Raw genomic sequence first — 18,176 nt, forward strand, 5'->3', positions numbered from 1 at the left:
CCTGTCTCGTGTCTGTGTCCCTTGCTCCCCAGGAATGCCCAGGAAAGTGCAAACCCCGAGGATGAAGTGGACGAATTTCTGGGCCGTGCCATTGACGCCAGGAGCATCGACAGGCTGCGGTCTGAGCATGTCCGCAAGTTCCTCTTGACCTTCAGGGAGCCTGACTTAGAGAAGAAGGTATAGCCCCCTGGGTTCCCCCCACCCCACAGAACCAGGATGGCTCCCTCCCCGTCTCCAACACCGTGGAAAGAGCTCCTCCTTGTCACCTCCATCTCCCCAGCTCTGATGCTGCCCTACTCAGGAAATGGGGATTTTAGGGAGACTTCCTTGGTTGGAAGGGATAAATCTTAACTTCTTTGTGCCTCAGTTTCCTTATCTGGAAAATGGGGATACTTAACATATGTACCTCACAGTGTCCATAGTGAGGATTAAACAAGTCCTTATATGTAAAGCACATAAAACAGTATCTGCAAACAAATAGTAGTTGTTCAGTAAACGTGAATTGCTATTTGTTTTATTTTATTGTTATTTATTATTATCATTATCATCACTATCAGTGGACCATCTAGCTGCCTTTGGCCGACTGGAACCTCAAAGCATTAGAGTGGGAAGGGGCGATCAAGAGCTCTTTGTCCCACCTCCTTAAATCGTGACTGTAAAGCTTGAGAAAGTAAAGCTCAGGGTACTTGGGCGACTTGCTCTAGGCCACCCAGTGAAGCAGTGACACAGCCAGCACCAGACTCTGGTTCAGGGTCTTTGCTCCACGTCACAGGGTCTCCCTGGTGTTCGGTCAAAATGTGCCCATGGGAGCTCATGGTCAAGTGAGGCAATTAGGAGGGTAAAATTATGGAACCGGAACTTAGTCTGTTTACCAGCATAAATGGAACTGACTTGTGGATTACCCTCTCTGGGTGACTCTGTGCCTGCACAGCCATTCGTGCAGCTGGTTGGTGTCATGAGAGGGCAGGGCTGGGAGTCAAGACCCCGGAGATGATGAGATCTGTGACTTTGGACCGCTCTGAGCCCCAGCTCGCTCATCTCTGAAGTAGAAGCAGCAGCAGTCCCGTGCCTATTTCCTGGGGCTCTTATGAGGATGTACGGTGATGCTTGTAGGCCCTGGTGTGAGTCCTAGTATGCAGATGGTGCTCAGGAATGTGAGCCTTGATCATTATGATTTACTCTCACGGTGACCCAGCCTGCAGAGTTTCTGGTTTGATACAATTCAGCCGCCCTCCCCATAGGCACCACCGTGTGGTGAGTGGACTGGTTTCTTGAGAGCTAAGGCTAGCGTTGGTTCTCTCCTGGGTCTTCCAGATCTTGGGAGTGGGCTGTCCTGGGTGTGTCTGGAGTGGACCCAGGCTGGAGCAGACGGGGCCAGGTTCCTCCACCCCCTCACCCTGCCTGTATTCTCTCAGTACTCCAAGCAGGTGGATGACCGATTCGGTGCCTATGTGGCATGTGCCTCGCTCGTCTTCCTCTTCATCTGCTTTGTCCAGATCACCATCGTGCCCCAGTAAGTATCCCTTCCTCCCAGACTCCTTCCTCTGGTTGCAGGGGCTCCAGGGGTAGGGGGGGAGGTCATATAGGAAAGCAGGGGTGGGGGTCTGGACTGAACTTGCTCCAGCAAAGAGAGAAGTTTCCAGATGTGTCCTCAGTGGGGCCATGAAGCCAGGAGTCCATCTCCTCCATGATGGCGAGGCGATGTGCTCACTGCAGGTGGAAAACATCTGTCTGTGCATGGGAGACCCCTTCCCTCCACTTTATCATCTCATCCCATTTTAACAGAGGCCACTGTTGCCCATTGAAACACCCAAAATATTCACTAGGCTTATTTCGGGGTGACCTTTGGTTCTTGCAAAAAATCAATACATCTTCAAAAGATAAGGGTTTTCTGCTACTCTGGATATTTCAAAGAATGGATTTCAGGTTCTGAAGGCTTCTCAGGTTCTGAAGGAGATGTTCCTGAACTCTTCTGAGGACTGGCTGGCTGTGTCGCTGAGAGAGGCCTGTGGCTTCCAAGGGGACCATTCTGAAGTGGGCAATGGGCTTTTGGAAGTGCATGTTTATTAGATAGTCATTCACAGTAGGGTCCTGCCTAAGTGAGAAAGATAACCATATGAACGTGTGTGTATATGTATGTATATATGCACACATATATACGTATTTTTAACTTTTTATTATTTCAACATACAGAAGAGTAAAGTAATTACTATAATCAACACTCATCCCCTAGATAGAACAATTGTTAATATTTTGCAATTTTGTTTCATCTTTTTTTCTGATTTTTTAAGGTAAATTTTAGATACAAAAACATTTTGCCCCTAAACACCTCAATATACACCTACTTTAGGGGCATTTTCCTTCTTAACCACAATGCCTTATAAACCAAGCAAAACTAAACCGGTTCTCTACAATCATCTCAAACCAAGTCCATGTTCAGATCTCCCAAATTGTCCCCCAAATGTCTTCCACTCTTAGTTTATTCACAGCCAGGATCTACTCAATATCCACTGATTGCATTTGTTTGTTTGTTAATTGAAGTATAATCAGGTACAATGTGTCAGTTTCTGGTGCACAGAAAAATGTCCCAGTCATACATATATATACATATATTCATTTTCATGTTCTTTTTCATTAAAGGCTATTACAAGATACTGAATATAGTTCCCTGTGCAGTACCCACTGATTGCATTTGGTTATGTCTCATAAATCTAACTTAATCTGAAAGAGTCTCCTCACCCCAACAGCTTCTGTTTTTCATTTTGAAATAATGGTAAATTTAGAGAAAAGTTACAGAAGTACTATGGAGAGTCTCTGGACTTCCTTCATTCAGTTTTCCCTGCTGATGACAACTTACATAACTGCAGCACAGTAGTCAAAAGCAAGAACTCAACACCGGAATGGTGCTATGAACCAGTCCACGGACTGTATTCTGATTTCGTCAACATTCCCCCAGACGGCCTTTCTGTGTTCCGAGCACTGGTCCAGGATCCCACGTTGGATTTAGCTGCTCTACCCTCTTAGTCGCCTCCAATCTGTGGCACTTCCTCAGCCCTTACTTACCTTTCATGGTCTTGGCACGGGGGATGAATGCTGTTGATTCATTTGTAGAATGTCTCAATTTGGGTTTGTCCGATGTTTTCTCGTGATTGGATTGAGGTTATGCAATTTTGGCAATAATCCCACAGAAGCTGGGTCCATCTCAGTGCATTGTATCAGGAGGTACACGATGTCAACATACCTTTTATTTCTTTTTTAAACAAATTTTTATTTAGTTTGGGGATGGTAATTAGGTTTATTTATTTATTTATTTTTAATGGAGGTACCGAGGATTGAACCCATGACCTCGTGCATGCTAAGCACGTGCTCTCCCACTGAGCTATATCCTCCCCCATACCTTTTATTTCTAATGGCACTTGCTGTTGAAGAGATGGCCCTTACCTTTGTGTCTGCTGTGACCCTGTCAGGATACCACCGGTGAGAACCAGACGCCGGCAGCCAGCCGCACACTGGTCATACAGCTAGTGCCCGCTGCCCCTGCACTGAGGCCGTGTGGAGTTGTTGGGATTGTACATCCTTATTGGCACAGGACCCATTTTCTGAATTGAAATGGAGCTGGAGCATAATAAGCAACCTAGACTTTCTGTGCCATTGCAGCTGAGAGTCCCCTTCGCTCGGATGCATGATCCTGCCTCTTGGCTGCTTCCCTTTGTCGGCAGTGTGGCTTGGGGCTGTGTTCTTTCAGTTCCCGGCTCTGCCTGCAGTGGCCTCAGCCCCTCCTCTGGCCATCCTCTCTAGGGGAGCCTTAAAAGCTACTTTAAAGGTCTTTCTTTTCCTCTGAAGAGCATTCACTCCCCTTGTTCTATTCGGTTAAGGCAGCTAAGTGCTGGCTTCTGGGGGAGCCTGGAACAAAGACGCCTTTTGAGTGCCTCCCTAGAGGTGTTCACCTGCCTCCTCAGGTCCTCCACTTGCCTTTAACGTGCTAACAAATGCCTGGCATCTCAGGCCATCTCACTCCCTGAAAGGGAGCAGGAGTTTCAGGGCCTCCTGTGATACCGCGGGGAGTGCAGTGCCTCGGCCAGCCCTGCCCCAGGAGGGCCAGCGGCAGGCTCCGGGCTCCGGCTCCGGATGGAAAGTCCCTTGCAGTTCTTTTGCCTGAAGATTCTGGCCCATGCTGAACGTTACACCCACCTGAGACCTGCCTCTGAAAGGAGGGGCAGTGGGAGATCCTTGCATTTTTTGATGGTTGTTTTTGAACTGGCCGGAAACAGGGAAACAGAAGCTGAGCAGAACTTGTTGTGGGGCCTGGTGGTGGGGAGGGGACAAGGTTTAGGGACTCTGCCTTCCAAAGGAACATGTAACTGCTGTTTCTCAGGGTGACTGGTGGGGCTGATGACAAAGGCATTTCTATAAATGATGGCCATTTCTCGAACCAGTTTTCAGCCTTCAGAGTGACAATCTGGAGGGAATAACCAGGTGGTTCTGAAAACGGGTCCCTCCAAGCTAGAAGAAGTGAGTCTATGGATAGCTAAGAATTAGGCAAAATATTGAACAGGTGTCTTTGGTTCTCCATTCGGCTTCCTTGTGGGCTGGGCAGGACCCAGACCATCATGGAGGAGGGGTCTGAATTGATTCACAAGGCTGTGTGATCCCTTCTCAGTGAGACTGGGCAGTGGGTGCAGGGGAAAGGAGGTGCCTTCTGCACCCTGTGCAGGGCCTCTCCGAGCCCCAGAATTCCCTACCTCCTCTCTTCTTCTAGCTCTGTGTTCATGCTGAGTTTCTATCTGACCTGTTTCCTGCTGCTGACCTTGGTGGTGTTTGTGTCTGTGATCTACTCCTGCGTGAAGGTGAGTCCAGCTTACCCTTCAGCCCCAGTATCCCTCCTCCCTCCCTTCTCAGCCCCTTGATAGGGCTCCTTGCAGGAGCCCAGAGTCCCACCTGGGATCAGGGGTGCCTGAGGCTGGGTTACAACTCTTGGTTGGCGTTGGAAGCAAGCCAGACTGGGGGAAGGGGCGGTTTGCAAGGGAGCCCTATTTGTATGGCTGTCTCACTTAGCCTTTGCAAAGCTCTGCAACAAGAAGATACTGTTGCTGCATCTTCCATCCATCCCCTCATTATCAGGTGGACAAAGAAAGGGCACCTAGCACCATGCCTGGCACGGAGCAGTGGTCAGGAAACATTTGCTGAAGGAATGAGTGTGAAAAAGATCTCTCTCGCCACCCCTTCCATGTTCCCATGTGCCCTAGAAAGGACCGCAGAGCTGATGGCTTTGAGCTGCCCATCATGTAGGTGAGGTTCATTGTTTCAGACAGGGCCACACTGCTAGTAATGTGGACATGAGACCCTGTTCTCTGTTTTTCTCCCACACCCTCTCTTAGGTGTGCTGTGTCCCCTGTCCAGGCTGTGTCCTTCAACCACAGGGCATTCTGATCCATTGTAGAAATCACTCAGGTTCCCATTTGCCTTGGCTACCAAGCTTTTTCCTCAGTTCCTTCCCCACTGGTTGAAGAATTCCCAGGTTCTGGCCAGCCTGGTTCCAGAAAGCCCTCTGTCCCAGCAGGTACAGCCCTCTCCAGCTTCTGCTGCAACCATTCCTCTGCCCCTCCCTGACACTCACTTGGAGCCAAGCCTTTTGTGGGGCCCAGGTCCTGCCACCACTCCCTACACACTCTGCAGTGGGCACCATGCTCTCCTCCTGGAGGGTTGGACCTTTGTCACCTCCAAAGTCCCCTTTCTCACTCCGCCCTCCAAACAGGGTCCTTCATTAAGCTGTTAACTGTTTAGTTACCTGTTGGTCAAGGTCTCGGTGGACCAACTGTCAAAACTAGAAAGGCCTTAGGAACCATGTGCTGTTCTGCAGCCCTGCCCCTGAGCAGGTGCAGAAGTGGATGCTGAGAGAAGGGCAGGGCCAGCCGGGGTCACTTAGCAAACTCAGCCAGTTGCTTTGCTGCATTGGAGAGGCTCATCCTGGCTCCCCGCGTCTCCACCCGCTCCTTCCTCAAGGCCACGACTTCCTTCCTGCCCTGTGTTCAGTCCCTCTTGCCTTATGGTCTTGCCACTGTCAAGCCCCCCAGGCTGCTTTTCCCCCAGTGGACAGTCCCACTTCCCTCATCTCATGGCCATGAAAGCACATCATATATTCACAGTAGCCAAAAGGTGGAAACAACCCAAGTGTCCATTAACAGATAAAAGAATAAACAAATGTGGTACATCCATACAATGGAATATTATTCTCCCATAAAAAGGACTAAGGTTCTGACACATGCTAAAACATGGATGAATCTTGAAGACATTATACTAAGTGAAAGAAGCTAGACACAAAAGGACATATATTGTATGATTCCACTTGTATGAAATGTCTAGAACAGGCAGGTTCATAGAGGCAGAAAGTGACTAGAGGGTACTGAGGCTGGGGAGGGGGAGTGCAGGGTTATGGTTTATTGGGCACAGAGTTTCTATTTGGAGTGATTAAAGGGTTTTGGAAATAGATAGTAATGATGGTTTCACAACATTATGCATGTAATTCATGCCACTTAATTGTACACTTAAAAATGGTTAAACTGGCAAATTTTATGTTATATATATTTTACTACAACAAAACGACCTAAAAAAGCATACCAGAATTAAAAGGGCCTCTTAAATGTTCTTTTGCTGAATCCCAAAAAAGAACCTTTTCTTTTTTTAAGTGATAAACTGAGGCAAAGTCATTTTTTTTGTTCATTTGAGGCACTTAATTAGCCTGTTCAAGTCAGAATCAAAGCTACATGTTATTTACAATTTTTTGACTGGAACCTAGATTTCCCTCTTTTCTGTTAGGTGCTTTGGTAAACCTGAGCTATACTGATTTCCTTTGGTTAGTGTTCCCTGATTTGTGTGTGTATCTGATGGTGGGGGAGGAGGAGGAGGGAGGGGGAAAGGGGAGGAGAGGGAGGGGGATGGACCCCTTTCCCCACCTGCACTGACCATTTTGAGTTAGTTCTTTGGTCTGGTGAATTCTTTTTGCCAGTGCTAGAGATTATTTATAAAAGTCATTCCTGCCTCCTTGTGTGTGATTGAATCTACCTATTTTGTAATCAATGTCACATTCAATAAGCTTGTTCTCAATTCCTTCATCCAACCTAGTGATTTTTCTGACTGCTCTGAGGAGGCCTCAGTTCCCTCAGTGGGAGGCAGGTGGATGGAACGCCCACCTCCCCAACCCCGACACCCCACCCCACCCCAACCCCAAACCCTTCTGCCAGGGAGCCTGCTGCTTCCATCTTGCAGACGTAGAGCTTCTGTAAAGAATTTGTTTAGAGAAAAAGTGCTCTGTGACTTATCAAGCTTGGAGCCTGCTGATCTGGGCCAAGAGGCGAACAGACTCTAATACCCGTCTTGGGGTCCTTGCTGCATTCTTCTCCCATGGCCTCTGATAAGCCATCTTCTCAGCATTTATCCACTTTCTGGAAAGTAGACCCCAACCTGAGCAATTGTTTGTAGGCTGAATCCCTCCTCCAGGTAATTATTCTTCTTTCCTCTCCACGCTGTGGCTTAACTGCACACTAAGCTGCGCAGGGGGCAATTCTCACTTTTGGCGCCTCTGCAGCATGTGGGCCAGCACCCCCTTCTCCTGTCACACTGCGGCAGGGCACCGACCGAAAGTCGGTTGTATCACCTCCCCAGGTATTGCCGTGAAGGCCTGGACTCGAATTTTCAGTGCCATTCTTTTTCTCTTTGAGAAGATTTGCCAGAACTCAGACACTTTTTACCTTATTTCCATAGTTTCTCAGAAGTCACGGGTAGTGGCTTTCTGGTGAGACACCACAGTTCCTCAGTTACCCACCCCCCGCCCCATGCGGGCTCTGCAGATCCAAAGCCAGGCGGTCTGTCAGACGGAGTTTCTTCCTCTGTTTCATTTGCTTTTCCATTTCCCCAAAACAGCTTAGACTTAACCTTCCTTAACCATCCATGTTTTAACCTTTTTGAAGAGAGAAACTTGAAGAAAGTGTAGACTGAATTAGTCAGTGTGGCTGTCTTAACTGTCTGTCAGGGAGGAATTCCCGGGTCCTTTCTGCTTGAAGGTTTTCCTGAAACATCCTGCTCACTGAGGACTCTGATTATTTTTTCATTCTGGGCCTGTGTGATCTTTTTCTGACACGGCTTAGTCCAGGTCACACACACACACCTAGATGTCTTGGTGAGGCTAATTTGGTGCCCTGGTCTTCATCTTGTCCTAAAGTCCTGATCTGCTTTTTGGAGCATCAGCTGCCCTCCCGGGCCCCTCTGTCTCTGGGATGTCTTGTCCTAAGGATCGTCCCCTGAGCACGTCCTTCACGTCCTTCTGGTGAAGCTGCCGTAGAGGGTGAGTCTGACCATCTGTTCACATCACTCCTTCCTTCCCTTGGCGTTGGTGCTGACCTGGGTTCCAGAGCTACTTTTGTTAGAGGAAAGCATGCTAAATCCCTCCATGCCGTCACCCGCGGTCCACAGGCTCAGACGACCTCAGATCGGAAGGGGCTGAAACAGTGAGGCAGCCCAGGTGCCTGCCTGGGGCTGGAACCCCTTTGTGATAACCCTGCAAGGGGTGGGCCGGCCTCTGCTGCTGAGTACAGCCACTTCCCTCCTTGGCCGGCTCTGACTGTCCGGCAGTCTGGCTGTGGCTCTGCCCCATCATCCTGTGAAGCAGCCCAGGCCCACCCCTGACAGTGCCCGCACTTTTGCCGCTACCACCCCGATGGGCAGGAGACGGTGGCTCCCTTCTGTCCCACACTGGATCTGCGCCCCCCTCTCTGCTGTGGCTCTTTAGCATGTCGTCACTCAGAAGGCCAAACTCTTTCCTGCAGTTTGGAAGTTGGATAGATAGGCCCAGAGGAGCACCTAGCTACATAACTGTGTGTGTGTGTGTGTGTGTGTGTGTGTGTGTGTGTGTTTAAATCTCCCTCATCTTCCAGGCTGCTGGCTCCCTCTTGCCTTGCATCCCACTGAACCCCTGGACCTGCCTGCCTGAGCTCCTGGGAACTCTGACCGGAGCTTCGTCCAGGCCCTGTCTGCTCTGTGCAGTCACCAGAAAGCCTCCTCTCCTCTCCCTGAAGCCTGAGTGTAGCTAAGCCCCACCTTGCCAGCTCTCCTTCCTGCCCCTCCACCCTGACTCCTGTCTACACCGTCTAAAATAGGGTCTCACTCCACCACCAGCACCTCTCACCTCCTGTGAGGACTTCAGAATTCTCACACTCACCTTTCCAGACGCTCAGGGTCACCCTTTATCTACTAGAAGAGGATGTGTCGCTGCCGGGGAACATGTTGGTTTGGCGGTGGAGAACTCCTCATTTCAGGAGGAAGATCTTAGGTTCCTGGCTTTTAAGTCAGACCATCTTGGGTCCAGATCCCAGCCATGCCTCCTTGAGCAGCATTTCCCAAGCCTCTGGGGTGGCTTTCATTACATTCATGAGGAAAATGAGGCTCCGAGCAGTTAGACAACTTTCCCTAGATCCTGGAGCTGGGAAGTTTAGGCTGGGGCCTAAACTCAGATGGTTCTTGACCCCAGAGACCACAATCCCTCCCCTTCAGGTCACTGCTAATGTCAGTATGCCAAGTTGCCCCCCTGAAAGGCCAGGTGAGGATAGCAGTAGTGTGGCCCCTGAGCAGCGTCTGCCTGCCTGCCTTGTTCGGAAGTTTTCGTATCTTTTAAAATTTTTTTCTGAAGTAGGAGCCACTGCTTTTATTGTCAAAAAGTCTGTTTTCTTAAATTTCTTGCTGTCAGATTTCATCACCTTCTTCCATTCCTGCAATACCCTGGTCCACCTCACAGACGGGGAACTAGGGCCCCAAGGAGGTCATTGATTTGCCTAGAGACTTTCAGAGAGGCCAGGATCAGAATTGTCCCTCACCCCAGTCATAGTTTATTAATTGTATTCCCACTCCCATTTTTCATGTTGAATAGATTTGAACTAATCAGACTGGGAATGTACTGAGTTGGAACTTTTTAAAAAATTGATTCTTTTTCTGAACCCTGATGCTGAACAGGCATTGGGCAATTGGTTTGCACTGACACAATTATCCTGCCGGGAAAATGCTCCCCACGATCTATTCGCAGCTGTAGAGCAACCTCATGAAGGGATTCTACTCCAAGTGAAGAATTTTATCATCCACACTGGAGTTAGTAAAGGTGGGGTTTAGGGTCAATGTACAAGTGAGCTTTTTATTTCAGAAGATGAGATACTCTATAAACCGTTAGCAGGGCAGGATGTCGAACCTTGTGGAGACTTCAAAAAAGCAACAATCCCTGGTTCCTGCTGAGATTTTAATCCAAGAGCAGGTTTTTTGAAAGGGTGACAAGGGAAATCAGTTGGTAGCAAGCCAGTGCATTGAGGTGAACTAAATATTCACTAGATGTTAGAGCTACAGTCCAGGTTGAAGTTTTTAAAATAGCCTGCAGTTCTTCTCCTGGCCTCTGGGTGGCCCCTGTGGGGCTCCTGGTCCCATGGTCCCCAGGAAGCCTGTGTGCATGTACTGTTCCCCAACCACCTTCTATAAAGGTTTAGCATAACTCGTAACTTTTGTTTAAATCAGTCATTATACTTGTGATTGCAAAACGATGAAAGAAGCCATTCAGCTGATGGATAGGGTGATCAGAACTGAAATGGTTTAAGCAGCACTGGGGCTGGGGTGGGGGGTGAAATGGCAAAATTTTAAGCAGGCAAAGATTAGAAACCATGTTATACCATTTCAGAGTAAGCAGAGTAAGATACTCATGCTGGTGCCAAATCACTTTCCACAGCTATGAAACCAAAACTTCCTTTAATGGGAAATAAGGACTTTTGTTCATATTGGCAACATAGCTCTTTAAAATGCAAATATTAACTAAATTTTCTCTTTTTTAAAAACATTTTTTTATTGATTTATAATCATTTTACAATGTTGTGTCAAATTCCAGTGTAGGACACAATTTTTCAGTTATACATGAACATATATATATTCATTGTCACATTTTTTTTCTCTGTGAGCTACCATAAGATCTTGTATATATTTCCCTGTGCTATACAGTATAATCTTGTTTATCTATTCTACATTTAACTAAATTTTCTATTGAATTTCATAGCTTACAAAGCACTTTCAAATGCATCATTTCACTGGGTCTTCATAACCACCCTGAGAGGTACATATTCCTTGTTTATCAATAAAGAAACTGAGGCTCAGAGCCCTTAATGACTTCCCCAGGATCACACAGCTAGTAAGACTGTGTGAGCAGGATTTTTTTTAATGGGTGCTTTATTGAGACATAATTCACATACCATTAAATTCACCTTTATAAAATTGATAAAATTATAATTCAGTGATTTTTAATATATTCATGAAGTTATGCAACTATCACCACTAATTACAGAACACTGTTATCATCCCCCAAAGAAACCTCATACCTGTTAGCAGTCACTCCTCACTCCTGCTCACTGCAGCTCCTAGCAACCTCAAATCCACTGCCTGTCTCTATGAATGTGCCTGTTCTGGACATTTTGTATAAATGGAATCATACAATGTGTGGCCTTTGGAGACTGGCTTCTTTCACTTAGCAAATTTCAAGGTTCATTCATGTTGTATCATATAACAGCACTTCATTCCTTTGTGCAGATATACCACATTTTGTTTATTCCTTCATCAGTTGATGGGCAGTTGGGTAGTTTCCACTTTCAGGCTATTACTAATTATGCTGCTATGAACATTGTGTACAAGGTTTTACATGGACTTATGTTTTCAGTTCTCTTGGGTATGTACATAGAAGTATAATAATTGTTGGTTCATATACTAACTCTGTGTTTAACATTTTGAAGAACTGCCAAACCGTTTTTCAAAGCAGCTGCACTATGTTACATTCCACCCAACAGTGCACGGGGGTTCCCATTCCTCTACATCCTCACCAGCACTTGTTATTGTCTGACTTGCTGATTACAGCCATCCTGGGGAGTGTGAAGTGGTTCCTTGTGGTTTTGATTTGCATTTCCCTTGATGACTAATGATGTTAAATATCTTTTCATGTGCTTATTGGTCATTTGTATAGTTTCTTTGGAGAAATGTCTATTTAAATTGTTTTCCCATCTTTTAATTGGGTTATTTGTCTTATTGTTGAGTTGTAAGAGTTCGTTGTTTATTCTGGTTACAAGACCCTTATTAGGTATATAGTTTGCCACAATTTTCTCTTATTCTGTGGGTTGTCTTTTCACTTTCTTTTTTATAATCATTTTTTAATTTTGGGGTGAAGTAATTAGGTTTATTTATTTTTTTAATGGAGGTACTGGAGATTGAACCCAGGACCTTGTGCATGCTAAGCATGCACTCTCCCACTGAGCTATAATCATTTTTAAGTTATGGTAAAATTAAAATTTTCCATTTTAACCACTTTAAAGTTTATAGTTCAGTGGATTAAGTACATTCATATTGTTGTGCAACCACCACCACCATTCCTCTCCAGAACTTTTTTATCTTCCCAAACTGAAACTTTATACTTATTAAACAATAACTTCCCATTCTGCCCTAACTCCTGGCAAACAACATTCTGCTTTCTGTCCCTGTGAATTTGACTACTCTGGGTATCTCATATAAGTAGATCATATAGTATTTGTTCTTTTGTGACTGGCTTCTTGTACTTAGCGTAATGTCTTCAAGGTGTCATCCACACTGTAGCATGTGTCAGAATTTCATTCCTTTTCAAGGATGAATAATATTCCATTGTATATGTATACCACATTTTTGCTTATCCATTCATCCATTGATGAACAGTTGAGTTTCTTTAAATTTTTGGCTATTGTGAATAATGCTGCTGTAAACGTGAGTGTACAAATATCTGTATAAGCCCTTGCTTTCTGTTCTTTTGGGTATATACCCAGGAGTGGGATTGCTGGATCATATGGCAATTCTATGTTTAATTTTTTAAGGAATTGTCATCCTGTTTTCTAAGTAACTGCATCATTTTATGTAACCACCAGCAATGCACAAAGTTGGTGAGGATGTGAAGGAACTGGGACCTTCACATCCTCACCAACACCTTTTTTAAAACTTTCTTGATGGTGTTATTTGAAATACAAAATTTCGAAGTTTTGATGAAGTCTAGTTTATCTATTTTTTCTTTTTCACTTGTGCTTTTGGTGTCATATCTAAGAAACCATTGCCTAAATGAAAGTCACCAAGACTTACTCGTATATTTTCTTCTAAGAGTTTTATAGTTTTAGCTCCTACATTTAGGTCTCTGATTCATTTCAAGTTAGTTTTTGCATATGGTGTGAGGTAGGAGTCCGACTTCATTCTTTTGCTTGTGGATAGCCAGGTGTTTTAGCACCATTTGTTGAAAAGACTGTTCTTTCCTCATCCAGTTGTCTTGGCTACCTTGTGCAAATCAATCAATCATAAATATGAGTTTATGTCTGGACTCTCACTCTCCTCCATTAATCTCTGTGTCTATTAAGCAATATTTTAATCCAAGCTTATCCTCTCCAAAACACACATATTTTTCCTCCTACCATGTTAGTAGATTCAGTCAGAGTGTCTCCTTCATTATTCCCGAAGGAAATGTTTTCTTCAGAATAATGCCGCAGACTTGATGACTCATGAGCACGGCTGGGAGGCACCCCAGCCAAGGACATGGAGTCCAGGGTCTTCACCACTCAGCCTGGAGCCTGAATGGCTCACAGGCCTCTGCCACTGCTGCAGCCCTTCCTGTGAGGCTTTCCTTCCCTGTGGTCCCTTCTTTCCCTCTGCCAAATAGGGAATGGCTTGTTGGAAGGGTGGAGGAGGACTTGGGAAATGATATACTGCTTTCCTACATGCACGCCCAGCCCAAAGCCCAAGGCTGCGGGGTAAGCAGGGCAGTTACTTGGTGTCAAGAACTGCAGAGGGGCTGAGATGTGCTTCTGCCCTACTCACAAGCTGTAAGTTAGCTCTTTGCTTTTTCATGGATGCTGGCAGAAGTCATAAGACTCCTGGGTCAGAGACAAGAGACTTTATTACACAGCAAGCAGCACAGGCATCAGCACATTTGTGCTGGTTCCCAAAAGCCCCCTGGGGGCAACCTGATGGACCCTCATGGACACCCTGCAGGGGGTGAGTTTGGGTCACAGCTGAGGAACACTGGACCAAGGGCCTGCACTTGCTAGCCTTAAACATTGTCACACACAAGCCGATCCTCTCCACGCTGGGAAGGAGCAGTCACACAACGGTCACCCTGTGTTTCCTTGCCTGCGTGGCTGCCTGTGTGACCAGCTACAGCAACTCTCCATACCAGAGGGTGGATAATCCTTGCAGTCTGGCACACTCAGCCAGAATGTGCAGGTGTGCTCAGGTTCACACAGGAAAAGCCACGCCTAGAACCCAGGTCTCCAGGCTCTTGGCCCATTGCTTTTCCCCCCACCTTCCTCTGCCCTTGGGGGTTTCCACAGGACACAGGGCATTTTTGCAACAGATCAGCCTTACCAGGAGGCATTAGGGTTGGTAGGATGGGGGAAGCACTAATCCACCACTTGGCTTCTCTGGGTCTGCCAACTTCTTTTTTAGTCTAGGTTGCTTGGGAGATGAAGAGGACATGGTGGCGAAGGCCAGCGGTGTCAGATTAGGTAGACACATCATTTAAGTACCAAAACTGCAGTGGGTCTGTGAATGGACATCCAGTGTGTCTAGTTGAAGGAAGTGTGAGAAGATTAGGTGAGGGAAATAGCGGATCCATGAGGGTCCTGCTGGAAGAAGAGCTCACTTCATTCACATGTCCTGGGCCCTGCCTCCATCACACACACTGCTTTGCCCCCTTCTCACACGTCCATCCCCCTTGTCCAGACACCAGGTGCTGTCTGAGTCCTCAGACCCACAGCTCCCCACTTCTTCCAAGAAGCCTTTTGACCCTCCCTGGGAAAGTTCTGGGCCCCTCCATGATGCCTGCACTGCCAACTCCTGCCCTTCCCTAACTGTAACTCCAGTCACCATGAAATTCACACAGCGGGTACATGCACTTTTCTTCTGATTCCCTGTTAGGGTGAAGGTAGTACATTTCCTTTCGTCCTGCCTCTCTCACCTGTGAGGTCCCCAGGTGGACCCACTCCTGGCCAGCTGCAGGACCCAGAAGCAGGGTGCAGTGGTGCAAGGCTGGAGGCTTGTATACAGGGAGGGGGTCAGGAAAGCCCCTGGAGTTCTGCTGGTGAGAGACAAAGGAAGGGGGAGGGCTGGTTCCACCAAGCTCCTCTGTGCTGGTGTGTGGAGTCCCCACCAAATTCTATTCTATCTCTCTCTCCTTCCTTCCCCCTGCCCCCGGCACAGCTCTTTCCAGCCCCGCTGCAGACCCTCTCCAGGAAGATCGTGCGGTCCAAGATGAACAGCACCCTGGTGGGGGTGTTCACCATCACCCTGGTGTTCCTGTCGGCTTTTGTCAACATGGTGAGTGGCTCCACCTCCCCCGACTGCCTCCTCAGCCCATTGGGTGAAGCCCAGTGGAGCCCTGTACCCCACAAGCATGGGTTGGGAGACTTTTCCCCAGACCCCAGAGCTCTCCCTCCCTGGAAATTTTTATTTGGGTTTGAGGTCAGATTTGGCTTCTAAAGCCTCTTGTGTGGGCTTTAGTCCTCACTCTCAAGGCTGGAGGAGCCAGAAAGACTCAAGAAAGTCCATCCCCGAGAGAGGTTTACGAGCCCTGCCCTAGACAGCTGGGCAAACCTTGCCTGTTCCTTGGCTTCTTCCAGGATCCTCTCCTGTTTTGGTCAGTGTCAGGCTGGCCCTGAGACAAGGGGATGGGCACTCGCTGCGCTGCCCTGTGGAGATGGGCTGCCCTGGCCTGGCCCCACGTGCTGACCTTGTCCTCTCTCCTAGTTCACCTGCAATTCCAAGGACCTGTTTGGCTGCCTGGCAGATGAGCACAATGTCAGCACCAGCCAAGTCAACGCGTGCCACGTGGTGGAGTCGGCCGTCAACTACAGCCTGGGGGACGAGCAGGGCTTCTGCGGCAGCTTCTGGCCCAACTGCAACTTCCCCGAGGTACTGGGCAGGGAGAGGCTGGCTGCAGATCGGGACTTCCCACCCCACCCCTCTCTGCCCTTGACTGCTCTGATGGACAGCCAGGCGCCCTCAAGCTCACTGCCATTCCAGACACCTCCTTTCCCCCAGTCTCTCTCACTCTACGTGCTGGACACTAGGGAACAAGGCCAGCTTCAGTATAATAGTAAGAGTAATAATAATATAGCTATTTTTTATAAAGTACTTACCATGTGCCAGACACTGTGCCAAGTGCTTCATATACATTTACTCATTTAATCCTTCCTACAACCCTATGATATAGATAATATTATTATCTCCTTTAAACAGATGAAAGGGAGGCACAGAGAGGTTAAGTACCTTGCCTAAGGTCACACAGCTAGTAAGTGGCAGAGCCAGAGCTCCCACCCAGGTCATCTGGCTCCAGAGTTCTTGCTCTTAACCTGAAGGCAGAGCTGTTTCTAGACCCTCAGCGTCAGCAGCATACCTGACGCTGCTTCAGGAGGACCTACCCAACCCCTCTGCTGGAGGTCGGAGAGCAGAGGGGAGCAAAGGGAGTCCAGTCCCAAACCAGTACCACCATCAAGCTCACCTGTTTCAAGTGTAATTCAGTAGCCTTTAGTATATTCACAAACTTGTGCAGCCATCATCATAAACTAATCTTAGAATATTTCCATCGCCCCAGAAAGAAATCGCTTACCTGCACATAATTAGGTTTAAAAAATAGCACCGAGAACCAGTAGAGAGCAGCTTGCGTTCACAGGTGGTACACGGGTGCTGCGTTCACCTGGCCACCCCCCTGCACCCCCCCCCCCCCGAGCAGTTTCCTAGCGAGCAACAGGGCCAGGCCTCCAGCCCCAGCTCCATGCACTGGGTGATTCCCACTCCCCGGCTCCCTCCTGGGGCTCCCGTGAAACCTGTCAGAGGTCGGCAGTTTTTGCCCGATTCTGGGGAGAGGGCCTGTGCTTTCATCTAATTCCTACAGGGCCCGTGACTCACAGCAAGGGTCTGGAACTGCAGTGAGGGCGCCACAGGCTGTCACAGTGCTGGCCTCCCTCGCCCGGCCCAGGGAAGGGGGCTGTTCTGACTCCCCTCTACAGGCGGGGTGAGGGAAGCTCAGGGAGGGGTAGGGCTCCCTGTCACTGGTGCTCGCCTAGACCATCGCTTCTCCACTTGGCCTTGGGCTCCAGCAGCTCCGTGTTCCAGCAGCAGCCCGGGGCAGGCGGGGTAGGCACCTGCCCTACACTCCCGCAACCCAGTTCCCTCACATCTGGCCGAGATCCCATGGGAGCTGCTGCCTGAGAAGCAGAGGCTGGTTTTGGTTTCGCATTTGCCCCCTTGGTGGTTGCTCCAGGAGAGAGTAGGGGAACAGAGCAGGGGCAGCAGGCCTGGTCTGGTCCCTCCACTTCAGCCCTCACCAGGTCGACCAGTTTCGGGCCCCGCGGATCCCAAGTTCTACCAGCTACAGACCTCTAGGGCTGACCTCCCCCCTCCACCTCAGGTGTCATTCTGATTCAAGAACTCCTCACAGACCGCGAGGTGGAACTTAGCATTAAGTCCTGGCCTCCTGGATGTCTGGGGCCAGGGTCTGACTGGGAATCTAGGCTGACTCTTGGGTTCCCCTCCTCATCCCCCGAGGACGGGATTATTATCCCTGGGGCTGATTTATCTGGGTCTGCCCTCCCTACTCCTTCCTCTGCCCCGTTCCTATTGATGAGTTGAAGCTGGTCCCTCCCCCTTCTAATCACCAGGGGCTCCTGCAGTTCTCTGGGTTCCTGAAGACCTAGGGAGGCAGAAGGTCTAACCTAGGGGCTACCCCCACCACCAGCCAACAGTATTTTGCCTCCAGCCCCAGGCAGCGAATAGTGAGTTGCAATGTCTGATGCAGAAATAATGAGGCTAAACTGAAAAGAAAGAACAAAATAATAGATGCTGACGTGTCTAGGATTACCATCAGGGGACAACAGAGCAGACCCGGACTTCTTGAGATCACCTGGTTCAGCCCCTTGGCTTTCTGAGAAAGAAGCTAAGGCTCAGGGACCAGAAGGGACCTCCCCAAAAGACAGGGAGGACCACAGTCCCTCATCGCAAATCTCCTGAGTCAGACAATGTTTTGGACTTCGGGATTTTTCAGATTTTAAAAGGATACCTCACACCCCAGTGCAGTCTGAGCAGCACTTGATAATGAAACACGGAAA

The 18,176-nt window shown here is 48.2% G+C and overlaps 1 protein-coding gene across 1 annotated transcript in view; it reads left to right on the forward strand.

Annotated features, from left to right (window-relative positions):
- The window catches only part of ADCY5 (adenylate cyclase 5), a 141,336-nt gene that overhangs the window by 110,064 nt on the left and 13,096 nt on the right, over positions 1 to 18,176 (forward strand). The window contains exons 10-14 of the mRNA XM_010981526.3: positions 33 to 177; positions 1,416 to 1,513; positions 4,760 to 4,847; positions 15,271 to 15,387; positions 15,817 to 15,981. Of these exons, the coding sequence (XP_010979828.3) occupies positions 33 to 177; positions 1,416 to 1,513; positions 4,760 to 4,847; positions 15,271 to 15,387; positions 15,817 to 15,981 (613 nt within the window). The remainder of the gene's footprint in view (positions 1 to 32; positions 178 to 1,415; positions 1,514 to 4,759; positions 4,848 to 15,270; positions 15,388 to 15,816; positions 15,982 to 18,176) is intronic.

Source organism: Camelus dromedarius, chromosome 2 (genome assembly GCF_036321535.1).
Source record: "Camelus dromedarius isolate mCamDro1 chromosome 2, mCamDro1.pat, whole genome shotgun sequence".
Taxonomy (NCBI): domain Eukaryota; kingdom Metazoa; phylum Chordata; class Mammalia; order Artiodactyla; family Camelidae; genus Camelus; species Camelus dromedarius.